The sequence below is a fragment of the Salvelinus alpinus genome, chromosome 1 (assembly GCF_045679555.1).
Source record: "Salvelinus alpinus chromosome 1, SLU_Salpinus.1, whole genome shotgun sequence".
Taxonomy (NCBI): Eukaryota; Metazoa; Chordata; class Actinopteri; order Salmoniformes; family Salmonidae; genus Salvelinus; species Salvelinus alpinus.
The window spans coordinates 51,908,701-51,927,647 of NC_092086.1; the positions used below are offsets into that span (position 1 = coordinate 51,908,701).

At 40.5% G+C, this 18,947-nt stretch overlaps 2 protein-coding genes across 2 annotated transcripts; both read left to right on the plus strand.

Moving 5' to 3' along the window:
- Positions 1–1,442: 1,442 nt before the first annotated feature.
- hoxb8a (homeobox B8a) lies at positions 1,443–6,280 on the plus strand. Its single transcript, XM_071408609.1, has 3 exons — positions 1,443–1,526; positions 3,577–4,454; positions 5,185–6,280. Exons 2-3 carry the CDS (start codon positions 4,031–4,033, stop codon positions 5,496–5,498), a joined length of 738 nt encoding a protein of 245 aa, XP_071264710.1. The 5' UTR covers positions 1,443–1,526; positions 3,577–4,030; the 3' UTR covers positions 5,499–6,280.
- A 1,021-nt stretch (positions 6,281–7,301) lies between these two features.
- On the plus strand, positions 7,302–12,799 carry hoxb7a (homeobox B7a). The gene is made up of 2 exons (XM_071408619.1): positions 7,302–7,885; positions 11,919–12,799. The coding sequence occupies exons 1-2, from the start codon at positions 7,474–7,476 to the stop codon at positions 12,176–12,178; spliced, it is 672 nt and encodes a 223-aa protein (XP_071264720.1). The 5' UTR covers positions 7,302–7,473; the 3' UTR covers positions 12,179–12,799.
- Positions 12,800–18,947: the final 6,148 nt, after the last annotated feature.

Genomic DNA, 18,947 nt, shown 5'->3' on the forward strand with positions numbered 1-18,947 from the left:
AGGCCTACAATTAGCCTACCTCTACGACACTTTTCAAAGAAATTACCAGAATTATAGGATACAATTAGGCCCAACAATAATAACCAGAGATGAACGAATAGTAATAAGAAACATGTATATTATACTGTCTCTAAATTTCTTTGGCATTTAAATCTCTGCAAGCTACACTTCTCAAATATGTGCATAGTCAATGAATGTTTCTATTCATATAGATTTTTATTGTGATCAAGTTTTTATTATTATTTTTGGTTGACAGGTGAAACAAAAAACAAAAACCAACAGAAATAACATAAATGCTCATTTATCCCCCCACCCCTCCGCTTCCAACCCACAGGACCTGCTTACTTAAGTACACATATTATAATAATGACTTTATACTGCCAAGTGTTGTAGTCCATAAGTTAATATTCTCTAATTTTGCACCATGTAGTCGAGAGATCATATGAGTAAATGTGCCAGGGGTACTCTGGGGGCAGAGAATACAGACAGGGGTTGAGTTTTGTCTTCATCTGGAAAGTCGCATAACTCATATGGGCAAAATGAATATTATATTGTCTCTAAATTGCTTTGACTTCTAAATCACGGCAAGCTAAACTTCTCAAATATGTGTACTAATGAGTGTTTCTATTCACATTGTTGATCATGTTTTTCCATCAACTTTGGCAAAAGTATGGAAATGATCATTTCCTAGCATGAGCTTGATTCAAAGTTCTTAAAATAAATATTCGGATAATTCTTATTTTCGAAAATGGTTGAAGCCTAATTTACCCTCGTGTTTAAACGTCATTCGTTGTAGAAATAATGAATAACCTCACTTGCCATATGATTACAAAGTTACATAAATATTTTAACAGTTTTGTGTTATTATTTTTTCCCTTGCTGCATCTCAAATGACATGTTTCGTTTGTTGTCTGCATATTATCAAATACAATAAGGTATGCTTTCTATTAGGTAGATAGCTCATAGTGTAACAACTTAAATCAAACAAATATGTATTATATTATTTTCCACAATATGTAGGCCCATGTACGGCAGCGAATATTTCTTACAAAAATATGTTTGTATGCTACATATAGATATTCCTCAATTGATAATGTGTTGTCAATTAAATAGACCTACATAATTACACATTTTTAGCAATATTAATTAAACCAGACGGTATTAGGCCTATGTATAGACAGAGGAACAGCCATTGTGGCCTATATGTATTCTTATTCGAAATAAGGCCTATACTTTCACTGTTTAGTTGTGAAATACCTTCATTATGTGGGTGTATGTGTCGTGTTCATAGAATCATAAACTGGTAATAACCTGAAATCCCTGCGGCACACCTAAAATGGCCTCTTGATGGCGATGTTGGTCCACGAAAGAAAGCCTCCACTGTGTTGTCCGCCTATCCGGAAGTCCTTAGAAAACTCAGACATACCACTTACACCACCTAAACGTGGGCCAAGAGAGCCTCTTGAAGAGATTTTGAAGGGCGGCAAGAAGATTAATATAGGCCTATATGTTTCTCCTGTATGATGGTAAGATTTCAATTCAGGCCTATGTATTTGAATAGTGAAATAGAAGCGCATTGACAACGATTTGAACTATTTGCTTGCTTCTTCAGAAATGTTGTTAGCCTACAAATAATGTATTTGCCCTAAAGCACTTATATAGAGGGCACAGCTCTTCTGAGAAGATTATATAGCCTACTAATTTTAAATAATTTATCTTCTGTTGGTTTAAAGTTGTTGTCCATGACTTTGGGAATAATTATTCAAATCAACTGAATGCTGTGAAGGTTTTTATGATTTATTGTTATTCGACTGCAATATGTTCAACTTTGTAGTACAACTGTTATATTCATTATTTTTGATCGAAAAACGCTGTTCATATTGATGTTTTTCACAATGTAACGAAATATGGAAATAAGAGACTCTTGCTGTAAATCGTCATACTAGAAGTAAAATGCCGGGAAATTGGGTTCAACTCTACATTGGTAACGCTTTAGCGCTGTGAAATATGTTTGAATTTACATTAGAACCCCCTGATATGTAAAGGATAACAGTTAATTCAGTGTAGCTAATTTGAAAGTTTGTTATAATTCTAATAGATAGCTAATTGGTTTGGGTTAAGAACCTTTATGAAAATTACAGTACACTCCTTAACGTAGCCTATCGTGCCGGCACATGCTATAAAATATGAACATGACTAATTGTCCTACTGTAAGTTGGACATTCACATGACATATGTTTTCTAGTTTTCCAAATACACGGTAAAAGGGTAGTCCTCATTCAGTTCTTCAGGTCTCCTATGTCAATAATATGTTTTAAAAATGGCAACGGTTACATTTGACAGTAGCCTAGCAGGGCTAAGACTTGCATACGCACACTAGGAATAAAATAATGCACGCAAAATTGATATTTTCTCACTTAATTTCAACAATCCTGAACATATAGGCCTGTATCTTACATAATATCGGAAAACTGCATAACGCAAGAATAACAAAAAGTTACAATTCGTTTGGCTCCTACACTACAAGGTAAGTCATATATCGGCTAATATAGCCTAACTTAGAAATGTTATCATAATCTTAATTATCTAGGCTAGTTGTCCTAATACTAGAATTCTGAATAAATACTCGAAGACACTCCTCCTTGGCTTCATTTTGTAAATGCAAACTACGCTCTGCCTATTTCTTAAACCAATCACGTATAGACAGGCCTATATTCTCTTTAAAACTGATTTTTAGTCCCAATCCTAACAATATTTTCGTTTTTATGAGGTCATTAACGAACACAACATTTCCACAAGTTGTCCCCTTGTTAGTTATTCCGGAAAATACGTCTAGGGGTTAAAATATCAGCTTCTATAATGACAGTCCGTATGGAAAACACAACTAAAATGACAATGAAATACTTGAATATTTCTGTATTGGTGAAATTGCTCCAAGTGAAGCATTTATGGCTTTGGTCGTGGAACCTCATAAAATCCTAACAGCTTTTTTGATGCTAGGTGTAAACAACAAACAGCCTCAGCGTTTATTGCATTTTATAGTTTGTTAAACCATTTACAACCACTTTCTCCATTATACCACGAGTGGCGCGCCTTCCAGACATTACATCTTTATGAATATCATATTTATAAAAATACGATAATCAAAATTTTAAATCTGACTACCTCGTTTGTTCTCAACAAGCCTCAGACGCTGGTGCGGAGGCTTTGACAAGTTGTTTTAGAACTGCAATTACATTTATAGGACTTGTTAAAACTGATACCAATTACATCGTGTACTTTCACAATTTGCCAGGGCGACCCTGACATTTTCGAAAAAGAGGAACCCACCTCGTTAGAATTTAGAAATGAATGAGTAGGCTATATGTGCATCCCTTTAGGTTGACCATTAGCCAGCCTACATGCTAAAAATCAATCTCTTTAAGAGAGGTTTTTAGAGTGGGTACGTTGGGGTGGGGGCGCTCTGTATTTGATCTGATGCGAAGCGGCAGATTTCTCATTAACTTACCCGCTTGAATATATTAATGCGCATATTCTCCCCTCCTCTCTCCCTCAACCCCCCTCTCTTTCCCTTAGTCCCTTGCTCCCTCTCTCTCCCTTTCTCTTTTTCTCCCTTTTTCATTCTCTCACTCCTTCCATATCAGAAGCCCGCAGAGCAGAGCAGTGTCCGTGTGGGATGCGAGAAGCCAATGAGATGAGGACCCGATAATAGATGCAAATTATCGTGAAAAGACACCGCAAAATATGAAACAACTCATTTGCAGCGGAGTAAATCACAGAAAACTGTTTGTGAACTGGCACCTCATACCGGAATTGTGATGCAGGAGCATTTCAGTGGAGACGATTTTATGGAATCGGCATGATTGTGGCTCCAGCTATTTAGATTGGATGTTTTGAAATACAACATCAGCCCATATATTGCGAACCAGCTCGGGTTCTTTTTTTTACCCAAGAACTCGTCAATTGCCTTCCTCTCGAGCGCTTGAGTCTTTATAATCACAAACAACAACAAAACCAACAACAACAAAAGATGAGTTCATATTTTGTCAACTCTCTCTTCTCCAAATACAAGAGTGGAGACTCTTTACGTCCCAATTATTACGAGTGCGGGTTCGCGCAGGACCTTGGGAGTAGACCCACAGTAGTGTATGGACCAGGCACTGGAGCAACTTTCCAACATCCCCCTCAAATCCAGGAATTTTACCACCACGGCGCGTCCACGCTCTCCAGTGCCCCTTACCAACAGAGTCCCTGCGCCGTAACATGCCATGGAGAGCCGGGCAACTTCTACGGGTACGACGCTCTCCAGAGGCAAACCATTTTTGGACCCCAGGACGCGGATTTGGTCCAGTACAACGACTGCAAGCTAGCGGCTGGTGGCATCGGAGACGAGACGGAGAGCACGGAACAGAGCCCCTCTCCAACGCAGTTATTCCCGTGGATGCGACCGCAATGTAAGTCAGAGCTAAAACTGAAACACTGCTTGTGGGTATGCATGAAAAGAGGGAAAGGGGTAAAATGTTAAACCTTACAGCATCTGCCAGTAGGGCTGAGGTGCATTTCCTGTGTTTAAAAGGAGAGACACAGTGCTTTTATGGTTTTATGGTGTCCAAAACTTGCGAATCACTTTACAGTTTAATGACCCCGCCATATACAAGAGAGAGGGGAATAGACAGCAGAGCAAAGCTTTTCTCTCCATGTGCGAGCTGGCCCGCAGCTGATTCTCTTACTCCTCACCCCGGTTAAAGTTTTACTACTCGCTTTTACGACTTACAGTGGTCTCTGGGATTATTTCGCTACAAGGTGGCCATTTCCCACAGGTTAGGCGCTTTATAGCTTCACCTAATGCATTGAGTAGCCTATGTGTGGGCGTCAGACATGATTTACTTTGGATTTTACTTCATATCCTATGAATGTGTGGACATTGAACATCCAATCATTTGAATTGTATTGCAGTGCTGATAAATCACTTCAAGTCAATCTAGGTTTAAGTAACCTTGGGGATATAAAAACGAGTGGATTTTATAATTGATAGCTTCACTCTGTAGGCTGAGAGACAATAACAATTGCTTATGGGGATATTGGGGATGGCGATAAGAGGACCGTATTTGTGAACTTGTATAGGCTATTCGTAATGGCTATTTGTATGTGTTCCTCAAACATGTCCCCTCATTTTGCCAACAGCTGCCGGACGAAGGCGAGGCCGACAGACCTACAGCCGTTACCAGACACTGGAGCTAGAGAAAGAGTTCCTATTCAACCCCTACCTGACCCGCAAGCGGCGAATCGAGGTATCGCACGCCCTGGGACTGACCGAGAGACAGGTCAAAATCTGGTTTCAGAACAGGAGGATGAAATGGAAAAAGGAAAACAACAAGGACAAGTTCCCCAGCAGTAAGACAGAGCAGGAAGAGATCGAGAAGGAGAAACGACAGAAGGAGCAGGGCGCGGGGACACACTCGTCCGGGGAAGACTGCGACAAAGCCAAGCAAATGTAAGCTATAGGGAGACTGGGGGGTCAAAATCAGCACCGCGGAAAAGGCAGCGAGAGCGATAAGGAAAGAGGAGCCAGCATGTGGTTTTGTCTCGGAACATGGCAGTCTTTGGCTAGCCGTTCCAGGTTTGATTCAATCGATGGGAAAGTCTCCTGACGGTGACAAAGGACAGGACCATTCACATTGTGGTTGTTGGGAGACAAAATGAAACATTTGAACGGGAAATTAAGCATTTGTACTTTTTATCTGATGTTGGAAAGTATTATTGTGTTAAAAATAGCGTCCTTTCTTTGTGGAACAATTATCGTGAAAAAAAAACATTTTTATTGTTAGAATTTTGACATTAACAATTATCTTGGCAGCTGTATAGTTTTTAAGTTAAATTGTGCAATTTTTACTGTTCTCACTTCAATGTTATGATGACGTAGCGAATAATGAATTCCAACAACATGAAACTGCCTATTTATGCTGTAGGCTTTCCTCTTTTTACACTTGTTCTTCCTTAGTTCGTTTTGATTGATGGTATTTTGTTGTCTTCCTTATTTGGGTAAGCATGCGCACAGTGCAAAAAAAAATGAAAAAATGAAAAAAAACACAATGGAAATAAAAAAGGATGTCATGTGACCCCTCGTTTAAACAGAATGTGTACTCTAGGCTACTCGTGAATTAGTTTATGGGGACTTGATGATACGCTTTATTGTTCTTCATCACTTTGTTCTATTGTCTAAACCTGGAAGCGGCGGAAGACAGAGGACACAATAAAGTTTACAAGCGAGAATCTGTGACATCATTGCTGTTCTCTGCTTAATTTCCTCTCAAGGTGTGAATCCCAATAGCCACCGTCACCACACAGACTGACTCAGCCAATTAGTAATCTCACCCAAAATGACACAAGTGCATCAAAACCTTCACCAAACCAATAACTATTTATGGCTACTGGGTGCATACTTCTAACCATGTAGGATGACGCATGGTCAGAATTGTGTCGTACATGTTCATCTCCACACAATGTTGACGTAGATAAGGCCGTGGCATGTGGAACCACACTGTAAAGGTTGGCTAAATCATATGACTATTTTGAAAGGCCTCGCTGTAACAACGCATCCCCCACTTCAGAAAAAAACGTGATGATATTTCACTTCCCATAACAGTCACATTCATGTTGAGTTTTATTGGAGAGAGGAAAGAAAAAAAGGTGCATAAAAGCACCTGTGCGCCAGGTGAATCCTGTCAAACACTGCGATAGGGTGGTAAGTGGCACGAGGCGACTCGAGACAGCTCCTGCCCCCCCTGTTCCGTAAAAGCAAAAATGCTTGTGTTGTCCAGAGCTTCTCTGTCGTGCTGGAGATGGTTGCTGTCGACAGAGGGATGCTCGAAAGCAGAAATTCTTCCAGAACGGGCCCGAGTGGGCACCACTGGTCCACGGACAAAGTACAGGCTGCGTGCGCAGAGACCACGATAACAGACAGAGGAACTTGCTGAGAGATCCCACCACTGACAAGGATAAGTAAAATCGATATGGAAACAAATAGGTTTTTCTTATTTGTGTGGTGGCCAACGAGAAGTCGAGGACATTTTAAGATCTGTCTGTATACATTCATTTGGATATTTGTAAGGATCAGGCCTTTTTATCATTGTGCAACGCGCCGGGTGATTACATCATATATTCTATTGACCATCGATTTCTTTGTGTTCTAGTTAGTTCCTTGATTGGAGGGAGGCCTACCGTTAGGCGTACAGTGAATAGACTGAAGTATTTTATTTGTATGGTCAGTGGTGCACTTTTTCCACATTAGCTGAGCTTGTAGGAAGCCCTGCTGTTATTGGACGAGTTTGTATCACATGGCCCTCGTCACGTGGCCCCTGAGGAAAAAGGGGTGATTTTTGGTGTAAATCTAGACTGTAATTCTGTAATATATCACAGTACCTCGTAAAACCGACACTAAAACCTCCCGGCCTACAAATCACCGGTCAAATTATGAGTTCATTGTATTATGCGAACGCTTTGTTTTCCAAATATCAAGCTGCAAGTTCGGTTTTTCCAAGTGGGGTCTTTCCCGAGCAAACTTCTTGCGCCTTTGCGTCCAGTTCACCAGGCGCCAGCAGCTATGTCTCGGGCTCCGGCGGCGCAGGCTTCTCCTCTTCTTCCTCCACACTGTCGGGACTGTACAATAACGCAGGGAACATGCCCACCCAAACCCGCAGCATGTATCCCTCTGCGTACGGGCTGGGCACCGGCTCTCTGAACATGCACTGTTCCCACTTTGAACACCCCGACCTCTCCATGATTTGCTCCGGTGGTGACCCGTCCAAGGTGTCCAGCTGCGTTAAGGCGGAGCAGAGACAGAACGAGGACAGTTTACGGATCTACCCCTGGATGAGAAGCTCAGGTACGTGAGCTTAAAATGTATGTTTTCAAAAGAAGAGGAAGGGAGAAAGGAATGGGGCTTTGCTCCCACCTAATAATTACGCTAAACGGTCTTTAAACAGTGTCGTTGCGAAGTGGCCAGAGCGACTTCCTGAACTGTGCTTTACGCCGCTTTGCCTGCGCAGAATTTTAATTGCTATACGACCTCAATAAAACCATAATTTAAGACATCTGAATATTCATTAGGCGGTATTGTGTTAAAACAGAGAGAGGGGGCGTTGGATTATTTTACTCCGTCCTCGGGTAGAAAGAAATAGCCTACTTAGGCTATTCCACCACTTTCTGTTGTTTATGCTCTTGGTAAGCGCGCTCTACAACACTGCATGATTTCCAGATGCCTGGTCCCTGCCCTGTGTTCACTGGCTTATATTAGTATCGCAGAAATGCCTCCGAATGTTGCAAACACCATAAATAATACGATGCTAATAGTTGGTTAGCGCTTGGTTTGCGATGTTAGGTTATGTTGTTTTGTTATAGAAACGCCTTTGTCTCACATTCTGAACTGGCTTGTTGAATAGTTTCAGTGGGCCTTACAGCTGCCTACAGCCCACCCAGCAAACAAGTAAATCTAGTCTGAGAAAATTATGCTTCCAAAATAGCATTTCATGTTACGCCAGTGTTAGATTAAATGTACTGTCAAATAATGTGTGTATGTGTGTGTAGATGTGTAAGTGGCTGTGTAGCTGTGGTATATGTCTGTGCACGCGCCTGCGTGTGTTTGTGAGGTGTGCGTTTTTAACGCACACAACAACTTTCAGTGCGCGCGGCTCAAGTGAAAAAGTGTCTGACAACTTTTTGTCTAATGATTTTCAGTAACCTCTCAAGGCCTTGGCTACTACTACCACAAACTTCCTATCAGTCAATTGTCAATTTAGTGCTCCCTTCTCTTGTTAGCCTCTGGCGTAAAACGTACAACATCATAAATCGTTTTGAAAAAGATACGTCCTCATTAGCAGGGCTTTTGACATTTACTAGCAGGTATTCGTTGCCACACGTTTTCTCATAAATTTACACTCGTCGTGTAAGTTGGGTGTACGCTATTTATGTCCTTGTGTGAAATATACGTACTTTAAAAAAGATCCTCATGGAAGCGTGCTCATGTCTGGCATGTCTGTCTCTCTTTGCCAGCCTACCGATTGCTAATTTGGTTATAGGAGCCACCAACTGACTTTGAAAACCTAATTTAGATTTTCAAGTGTCATTTAATGAGGCACTTGGTATAAAGACATACGCTTCATTGGTGTTTGCAATTGCTAAGACTATTCATACACAAATAAATATAACAAATCAAGACATTGCTCAAGTTGACTAGGTAGACACAGTGACAGGCTGTCTCTCGCTCTCTCACACACACACACACACACACACACACACACACACACACACACACACACACACACACACACACACACACACACACACACACACACACACACACACACACACACACACACACACACACTCCCTCTCTCTCTCTCTTGTACAGCTAACCTTGTGGGGGGACACAATTCACTCCCATTCAAAATTCTATTTTCCCTAACCCCTAAACCTAACCCATACTCTTACCCCAACCCTAATCTTAACCCTAACCCTAACCGAAAAAAACTAACCTTAACCCTAAACGTAACCCTAGCTTCTAACCCTAACCCTAAAACTAATCCTAGCTCCTAACCCTTAACGTAATTCTAACCTTAACCCTAAAACCCCCTAGAAATAGCATTTGACCTCGTGGGGACTAACAAAATGTCTCCAGTTGGTCAAATTTTTGTTTGTTTACTATTCCTGTGGGGACTTCTGGTCCACACAGACGCACACACACAGACGCACACACACACACACACACACACACACACACACACACACACACACACACACACACACACACACACACATACACACACACACACACACACACACACAACAATCTTTCAGAGATGAGACTTGTTAAAAAAAAGTATTTTCCTGACATGTTCACCTGCATGGCATTGCCTAACAATGAATTTATATAATTTAATTTAGATGAGTTGTTTAACTAGCCTATATGAGTGTGATGTTTGAGCCTAAAACAAAACAAATGCTAGTATGTGAAAGGAAATATTTGGTCTGGAAATACACCCACTTCCCTATAGCTTATCCTCAAGCAAATGTCACTTTATAAATAATACCCTTATCAAATATAGTTTATAGATAGTAACACACACACACACACACATTTAACTTTCAATGTTTTATACACTGGGACGGGTGTGTAGTAGACTATGCACGAGCGTACTAGAGGGCCTCTGAGAGCACAATGCTCGCCCTTGTTAAAACTTCTGACAAAACTGCGTTTCACGGAGAAGAATTCCAGCCAAGTCGTTTCTCTCTGCTGAAACACAAATCACCGAGGACACCATAGGAGAGAAAAATATAATCAATATGAACACCCCCTCTCTCGCTCTCTCTCTCTCTTTCCCTCCCTCTCCCCTTCCTCGGCGGGCTCCCCAGACCTCCAAACCTCCTCCTGTCTCATTTCGAGCCAGTTTCACCCAGAATGTGACACGTCGCCAGAGAGGAAATGAGAACCACACCAGTGACCACGGCGTGCAATAAAACCCCACAGTGCTGCAGCTCAGCTCAGACTCCATTAGATGTCTGCCTTGAGCGGAAACGGGAGGAGACCCGTCCCATTCGCCTCGTATGCGGAACTTTTGGAAGTAAAACCCCTTGTGTATGTCAACAGGGAGTGATCTTGTTTTGCTCCTCGTCTATATGCCATCGAGGTTTATTCGAGAAGGCCCTACGCCTCATTACGAGATAGGGGTCCTGTTGTGTGGTGGAGGTTGTGTTGTTGAGCACATCAAAACTCCCATTTCTGTTCCAAAGGCAATGGAATGTTAGGTATTTTGTGCGAAAGGGAAATGCATGAATACACAGCTGAGCATTTTCAGCTGGATTTTATGGTTTTATAGCCTACTTGTATTTGAATGATACGGAATGATACGGTATATCAGTCCATATAGCATTACAGAGTTCTATTAATTGCACCATGAATGTCAATGAAAAGTAAGTGGCGCTAAGTTCGTTTAGATACTTTACAAAATCTAATGTATTATGCAAATGATGGAATAGGAAACCTATAGATTACCTAAGATGGTCATACAAAACATGTAAAGGCCTATAGTATCTCATTACAAATATTGCTTATTTATTTATTTTCTTATTATTTTCATGAAACGTTGCTGGATTCCAGAGCAAAATGACACTAAGGATTTGTGGTATGCCTATAGCTATACAGTCAACGCTATCTGACCAGGAATACTAATGAAAAAATAACACATTTCTGATAAGTGATACTTTTTACTAGAATTCCATAACTAAATAACAGTGTGGAGATTACTATCACTTCCGTTCAGGCCTATACATCCGCTTCCCTCTTACTACCCCACGGTTATACCTGCGGGGATTGTAAAACTGTTTACTGTACACTCTTAAAATTAGTAGTGGAAACAGCTCGTTAAATGTAACTTTTAGGTGTTTATATTTGCTCTGCAAGTCGTGTTTACAACATAGGCCACTACTGAGGTAGCACAACAGATGCACTACATTTGGCCCAGCTAGATTCAGAATTTGTATTATTTCCAAACTATGAGAACGATTTTCCCCAGTTGCCTTTTATTAACCTCTGAGAAGATAGTAAATAATATCAATATCCTCTCCACAACTAATCCTTCGAATCATATAATCTTCAGAAATATAACTAAATTGTTGCATTTATTCAGCAAATATCACAACATTTCCCTCCACTGCACTTATGCTTTCCATGCACCTTTATCAAAGCTTTGTTATTTAGTAAAAAAAAAAAACTAACGACAAGCAATAAACTGATTCGATCTAGATTCGATTTCATTTCGTTTTTTACTCTTTCAGTTTGCTGAGAATTTTTCTTAATGTGTTTTCGCTCGATTTCTGTCTGTTCAGTGTTCTCACGCAAGCTCTGCCTCTGTTATATACAGGTGCAGACAGGAAGCGAGGTCGTCAGACGTACACGCGTTACCAGACGCTGGAGCTTGAGAAGGAGTTCCACTTCAATCGCTACCTGACCCGCCGAAGACGCATAGAGATCGCACACGCGCTGTGTCTGACGGAGAGGCAGATCAAAATCTGGTTCCAGAACCGGAGGATGAAGTGGAAGAAGGAGAACAAGACGCCTGGCCGGAGCTCCCCTGCAGCCGAACCGCCGGGGGGCGAGGAGGACGAGGATGAAGACCAGTAGCGACGGTGAATGGACGGTGAAAAGACTAATGAGCACTACATGAGACTGATATTATATTAAAACCGTAGGGGAAAACCGTGTCCCCCCTATTCTTACACTGAGTTAAACATACAATACTACCTATAAGATTAATGATTAATGTAGCCTATAGCCACGTCTTGTTTTGTTAAAAGTACAGTGAAATTGTATAAAGAAAAAAATTACAATGATTTCTAAGCGATACTAAATAAGCTATTGTTGCTTAAATGTTGATTTAGGTAAGTATTATCTAGTTCTTTGGCATAGACCTGTAATATTGCAAAACCCTGGTTGGGAAAACAAGCCTGTATGCGAGAAAAGTGATCGGCTTTGCAGCAGTTTGGCAACTCTAAGATCATCCTAGCTATTATATTTTCATTCGCTGTCATCTTGTGATATTCTGGATGTATATTTTATGACTTGTTGTAAGGGCTTTTACCCCTATGTCAATTGATTTTACGTATTTTGTTTTTATTCTTGAGATGTTGGCCTACAGTGGACCACGATATGTAGGAATTTGTATATTTTCGTGTTGTGAGGAACTATTTGTTATTCAATTGCACAAGTGTTCTGTCAATAAAGCAAAAAGTAATCAATTACAAATATTTTTTGTTTTGGATTTCTCTTGGATTGGGTGTGTGCTACATTCCTAAATGCTTAGGCCCTATACGTTTGTAATACATAGGTCTATGCGATGGGCGATGGCCTATCGAGGAGGCTTAGGCTATTTGTTGAATCAGAAATAATATTCTTATCGAAGATTAAAAAAGAAAAAGACAAACGTTAATATTTATGATCGTTCAATGACTAGGTCTAGGCTACATGTACAGTTGTAGGTGATATTTCTTAAATGAATTTCACCAAATGAGTCTACATTAAGCATTTTGTTTAACAAAACTTGTGAACGCATGATACTATCCACAATCTTATCCGAATTTTGTCAACTTTTTTTTTCGCCCATTATCACATTTTGTTGATAGTAGGCTAGCCTTCCACTGACAGGCTAGTCTGGTCAAATAAATAAATAGGCCTATTAATTTGTAGGCCTTATAGCAAAGTGTTATAATTTTCATAGAATATTATTTTGAATCTATGTTTATAAAGACAAGGTAGCCTAAACTGTTTAATTTCTAATGCAGCCCTATGTTTAATTTTGATAAGAATAGGGATACTGGCATTGCTATGAACAGCCTGTCAGTATCATGATTTCGATCCTGTTTAGTTTATTGATGCAAGCGTTTGGGTTATTTTGAATATTTAGTTTAGTGGCATATATTTTAGGCTGACCTATGGATGTTAAATATACCCGTTTGCCCTGGAATTGTTGGCTATAGTCTCTGCCTTGGTTCTGTGCATACAACACTGACCAAAAGAAGGCTTATATTGGGGGTTGTAACTAATGCGTTTATTGCATCAATGAAAGACCGGAAACCACCATAAAAGTAACCAAATAATCAACAAAATGGGAAACAGGCGCTTACGAAAAGGTCTGCTCATGTGCCAGGATTGCAGGCCCTGCATCAATGCCCGTCTTCAGAGTTTAGTCTTTCCTTTTTCATATTCGTTAATAATCAACACATTTCATTTGCTTATAGGCGGCATCAATTTGAATCGTTTAGTTATTGTATACTAGACGAAAACGAAACCAGGATGCAAATGGGTTTCATTCTCTTTAGTACCTTCTTAGAAGATATCTTTATGATTTGGGCCTTGGCCACAATGCGGCGATTACATGCCGCAGTGCGAAACATTTTACGCACGCCTTTTGTAGCATAGATGTTCAGTTGAATGTTGATATTTGCATATTTCCATGGTTGTGTTGTTCCACAATATTCGATTAAACCTTCTTTATCAATGTATCTCCTATTGGATATTTTGGTAGACTGGAATGCTTTGTTGTTTAGTTTACACGCCTTAAAGTCTGTTTTCAATGCTATATCGGAGCCGTGCAATATTTGTTGTTCTGAAAATGGTTTTGTTCTGAACATACACCACCAATACACCGTCAATACATAAAGCTGGTCTCATGCAAGCAATATTGATGCGAATAATAACACTAACATCTCAACAAAGGCCTCGAGAATGCGTAGATGGCTAACATTGATGTCATTTGAGGATGCAACTATTTAATGAGACATGCTGGTTCATCATTATCTCTTGTTGTAAGTAGTTCTTGTTTTTTAATACAATTTATTTTCTTTTACATTTCAACAATACAATGATATTATAACTAAACAGCTGGAAAAAAGGTCAATATAAGCCCAGTCTTGTCCTCCAACGCATTGTGCCAATAGCACACAAAGATATCCCTTTTCAAATATCTTTGGAAAAAAAGACTAGATATGAAATATCTGAGCAATGTAGTTGTATTAATTGCTTATAAGCGCACAGAAACACCCTCACAAGAAACGTTCATGTCTCACCGATCGGCCTACAAAATCTTTCATGTGAAACACAAGAGAAATCCTCCCTATGCTTTTCCTATTTGAGAGAAAAAGATGGCGATGGAGGAACCACTGCTGCTAAAGCAGTCATGAAGAAACGCAATAAATTCCTTGTTGTTTTATGAAAATTTACAACTTTGTGATAGAACTTTATGAGTGCCTGGGTCCTGGGATTGGCCGAGGATGGTCATGTGGATGGGTAACCGTGAACATGAACTTTTTATGATTTCCCAAGTGGTTATATTGCAGCAATCTTTTGGACACCGCACCTTCTGTAGCAACACTGTGCTCGTTCAAGGTTCTAGGCTGTTTAATCGCATGTATGAGATTTAAAAAAATAACCTTGTCCCCGCGCAGTGTTTACAGAGAAACTGGAAGACCTGCCTCCTCGCCCTGCGCTATGCTAATGTGGCCGACTGTGATTGGGATTTCCGCTGCGATGGAGAGAGTGACTGACTGTGAGAGATCTGGACACACCGGAGGGTCTCGTCTCATTTTTCATACCGGGATGCTTCATTCCTGTTGACTAATGTAAATGAAACGGTATGGAGGCGGCCTGCGACACTGTAAAGCCACAGTGGTGACTTCGCGCGCTAATGGCGGTACCGAGCTGGGGCAACAGGAATGCTGTACCGCGAGCTGTGCGAGACTCGCGGATGCTATCCAAGGACTTAATGACGGATTATCAACAAAGGTAAAGAGTGCTTGTCTGTCATTACACTCACGCTGTTTCGTTTCACAGAAAGTTTGAAAACAATTATTCAAAACGCAATCATAACTGCTCTCTCCAATGAAAATATTCACATTTTAAGTGTGCATAAACCTTTAGTAAATATTACATTCTATGATGACGTTCTATAAGATGTCGTCACTCGAAAGTGCTTGGAGATGTTTACCTTGTTATGTGTGCATGACGAATTTGTATTTGGCTGGGAGGCATATTAGAGAAATACATATCGATTTCGATATGCTCATTTGTGGCTGGCTGAGGGTTTTTGTGCTATAAGAATACCCGTGTCCGGGCTGCGAGGGCGAGGTTTGATGTAGCGGCTCCTATGCAAATAGGATTTCTGATGTACAGTCTTGGGTCACCTCTTAAGTGGAATCCTTCATCAAAAAGCACGGAGCTATACAACATTCCTTCGCTCTCATACGCCTCCCTAAAGCGTGGAGACAAACAACACGAGGCACACAACATGGCGTTTTGTAGAGATAGCAGATGATCTTTTGAGTTTAGCATTGAGACTGACCGTCTTTTTTTTCTAAATCCTCCATTACGCTACGGCTTGACAAATAGTGATGTAGCGTATCACTTCCAGATCACCGACACAACGCTTCCAGGTTACTGGACAGTTGGTACGTCTGTGCGGTGTAGAATGTTTTTGTATGTGTCTGCGGGGTGATCTCGCCCACTTTTATTGCTTTATTTCCCCTTTCATTCCCCCTTCTGTGCCATCACCCGGTATTTTTTTACACGCTAGACCCTTTGGTGCCCATTTGTCGTATCCTCATCATTAAAAGGTCCCCACACCCACCATAAAGGCTACTTCCACAGTGCACTTGTTATGATATCTGTTTCATTCTGTAGCCTACTATTTAGTTATTTCAATGTACCACCATACTAGAACTACCACTAATAGCCCATACTTGCTTGCCAATCCTCATCCAAAGTAACAACATATTATTTGTCCAATGTATAATCAATGGCGGTATTATTATTATTATTAGTATATAATGCGTAATTGTGTGTGATACTATTCGCTTCTAGCTGTGTATCAAGGGTCTGGCAGTCTATCTGCTTATATATCTCTCTGCAAGTATATCCATGTGCGTGTGTGTGTCTGTCTGTCTACAGCTTATCACAATACTTCTAATATCAAAATCAATTTTCTTTATCATGTCACGTCAGTATATGACATCCCATCAAACAACACAACAATTCCTTATTCAGTTTATTCAGTAGTACTGCAAAAATACAGACTAAAATCCAAGAAAAAAGTGATATGATAAAAACAAAGAACCACTGGATGAGATGGTATTTAATTGCAACATGTTATAATATACATTTACTATGTCATAGCATAGTAAATTTGGTATTGCATCGCATATTGTCAGCAAAATACGCAGCCTACAATAGAAGTTCATCCATGCAGATGCAATAACTATCAAAGAAATAAACGGTAGCAGCCTAGTGCATAAACATATATCCTATTCCACTTAACGATGATAGAGACTTTGTTTTGGATTTCATTTCCAAGTGTGATAAGCTGACTTGGCGGTCTTGTAGCTTTGCAGTAATGCCAGTTGATTTGATCTTGCAGTGACGCAGGTCGCTGGTTGATGCAGCTTCTGCTCCTTCCTAACTCTTTGGTGCCATCTAGCGTCCATTTTTCCATAATGCCCAACAGCCTCCTATATCAGGGCCTTCTGTCTGGTGTGTGTGTGTGTGTGTGCGTGTGCGTGTGCGTGTGCGTGTGCGTGTGCGCGCATGTGCATTTATGTGTGTCTTTGTGTTCGAGTGTAATAGTGTACAGTTGAAACGTACATTTTTTGCTCCTATGATTGTGCAGAAATGTGTTTGTCGCTAAGTGCGTGAGCTCACAGATGTGATATTTCCAGTGTTATTGCTCCCTCTTCTGAACTATTGCGTGTAACAAAACTGTGAGGCCCTGGCTGGGGCAGGAGATAACAGGAAAGCTGTAATGGGCGGGTTGGGCTCGGTGGCAGTGAAACGTAAAAGAATGCAGAGGTTGTAAATTCTCGAGCTGCTGTTGCCGCGCTTTGATGTGCCTGCGTTTGGGGGAGATTTGTGGCACACATGCAGAAGCCCAAGCCTTAAGGCTCGATTTCGTGCATCCCCCCCCCCCCACTTCTCCCCCTCTAAAAAGCCCTTCACCAAGACGTAAGCGGATGACCGCTCCAAGGTTATTGCATTGTGCAGTGAGTGGAGCGTGTAGTGGTGGCCCCGTGTTAGAGTCAACCTGGATTCACTCACTCAGTGTAACTTTCACTGTTATTACGCGGCTGACTTTAGTTGGTCATTTGGTGTATTAAGTGATGTTGTGTGCTCTCTCCCCAAGGAAACAACCGTGCTATAAATGCAATATGGCCTTATTATTTGTGAGGGTTGTGTTGAAGTGGAGACACAGTGAGAGGGGTATGGAGCTGTGGTGGTGGATAAAGGGGAGGTGTGTGTGTGTGTGTGTTGGAAGCATACAGGATTTGTCCTTGGTCACTGTTTTCATTTGGTTTAGTCGCACACTCAAGGCAGTCATTTGTAAACACCTCGAGACATTTTTTCGTACCGTGTGTATGTGTGTGTGTTACATTGAGCTGGCTAATTGTTTAGTTTTAATGTCAAATTTTATTTTACAGCTCAGGGATTCGATCTTGCAACCTTTCGGTTACAAGTCCAACGCTCTAACCACTAGGCTGGCTACCTGCCGTCTAGCCTATGTTACAACAACATAATAATTTCCCTTTGAAGTGTGTATTTTACTATATCAGAATACAGTAATGACTAAATATCTATATGTTGACTGACAACCATGATTAAAATTGACAAAACGTCAGAATATTAGCAATACAACGTGTTAGAAGTAATTAGGTCTAAAATAGGCCTATATGAAACTCTATGAGACTAACGCTATGACACATTTAATGAGTAACCTGTCCAAAGCTTTTGGCTGTAGGCCGATCAGGTAACAGTCTAGTGACTTCACAAGAATTGAAAGTCCGTGAAGGACTAGTCACTTTCTGGAGAACAATAATAAATATGTAAGAAACGGTCTGCCCGGTCTATCACTAACCAGTACAAGTCATTCACTTAAAACCACATGATGCTGCATGGGCCTATATAGGCTACGGTAACACTATTTGCTAATATTGATCAAATTAGTTTGCTAATATTTGATTAAAGTTCTAAACGTTAAACTATGCATTCCCAAGCTAAACATGTGCGGAAAAGCATGGTTGTTATAGTTACCTTTAATTTATGCATTATTCACTTAGGCTATCTACCTCCGTTTAATTCGATATTTCCACACACTGTCATGCATGTAAAGACTTGCAGAATGCCTTATGCAGAACTGGAGTTTCTTCAGAATTATCGAGTCGCTGTGTTTGCAATGAAAATGTATAAGACTGGTGAATCCTCGGTTTAATTTAATACAATTGACTAAAAAGTAGAATATTTCAATCACAATAATCACTTTCAATGATAAAAAAAAGGTTAAAAGTAGGATTACTGTTTATGACAACTGTAGCAGAATGGGGCAGAGAAGTGTCAAACACAGATGCTTCTTTTC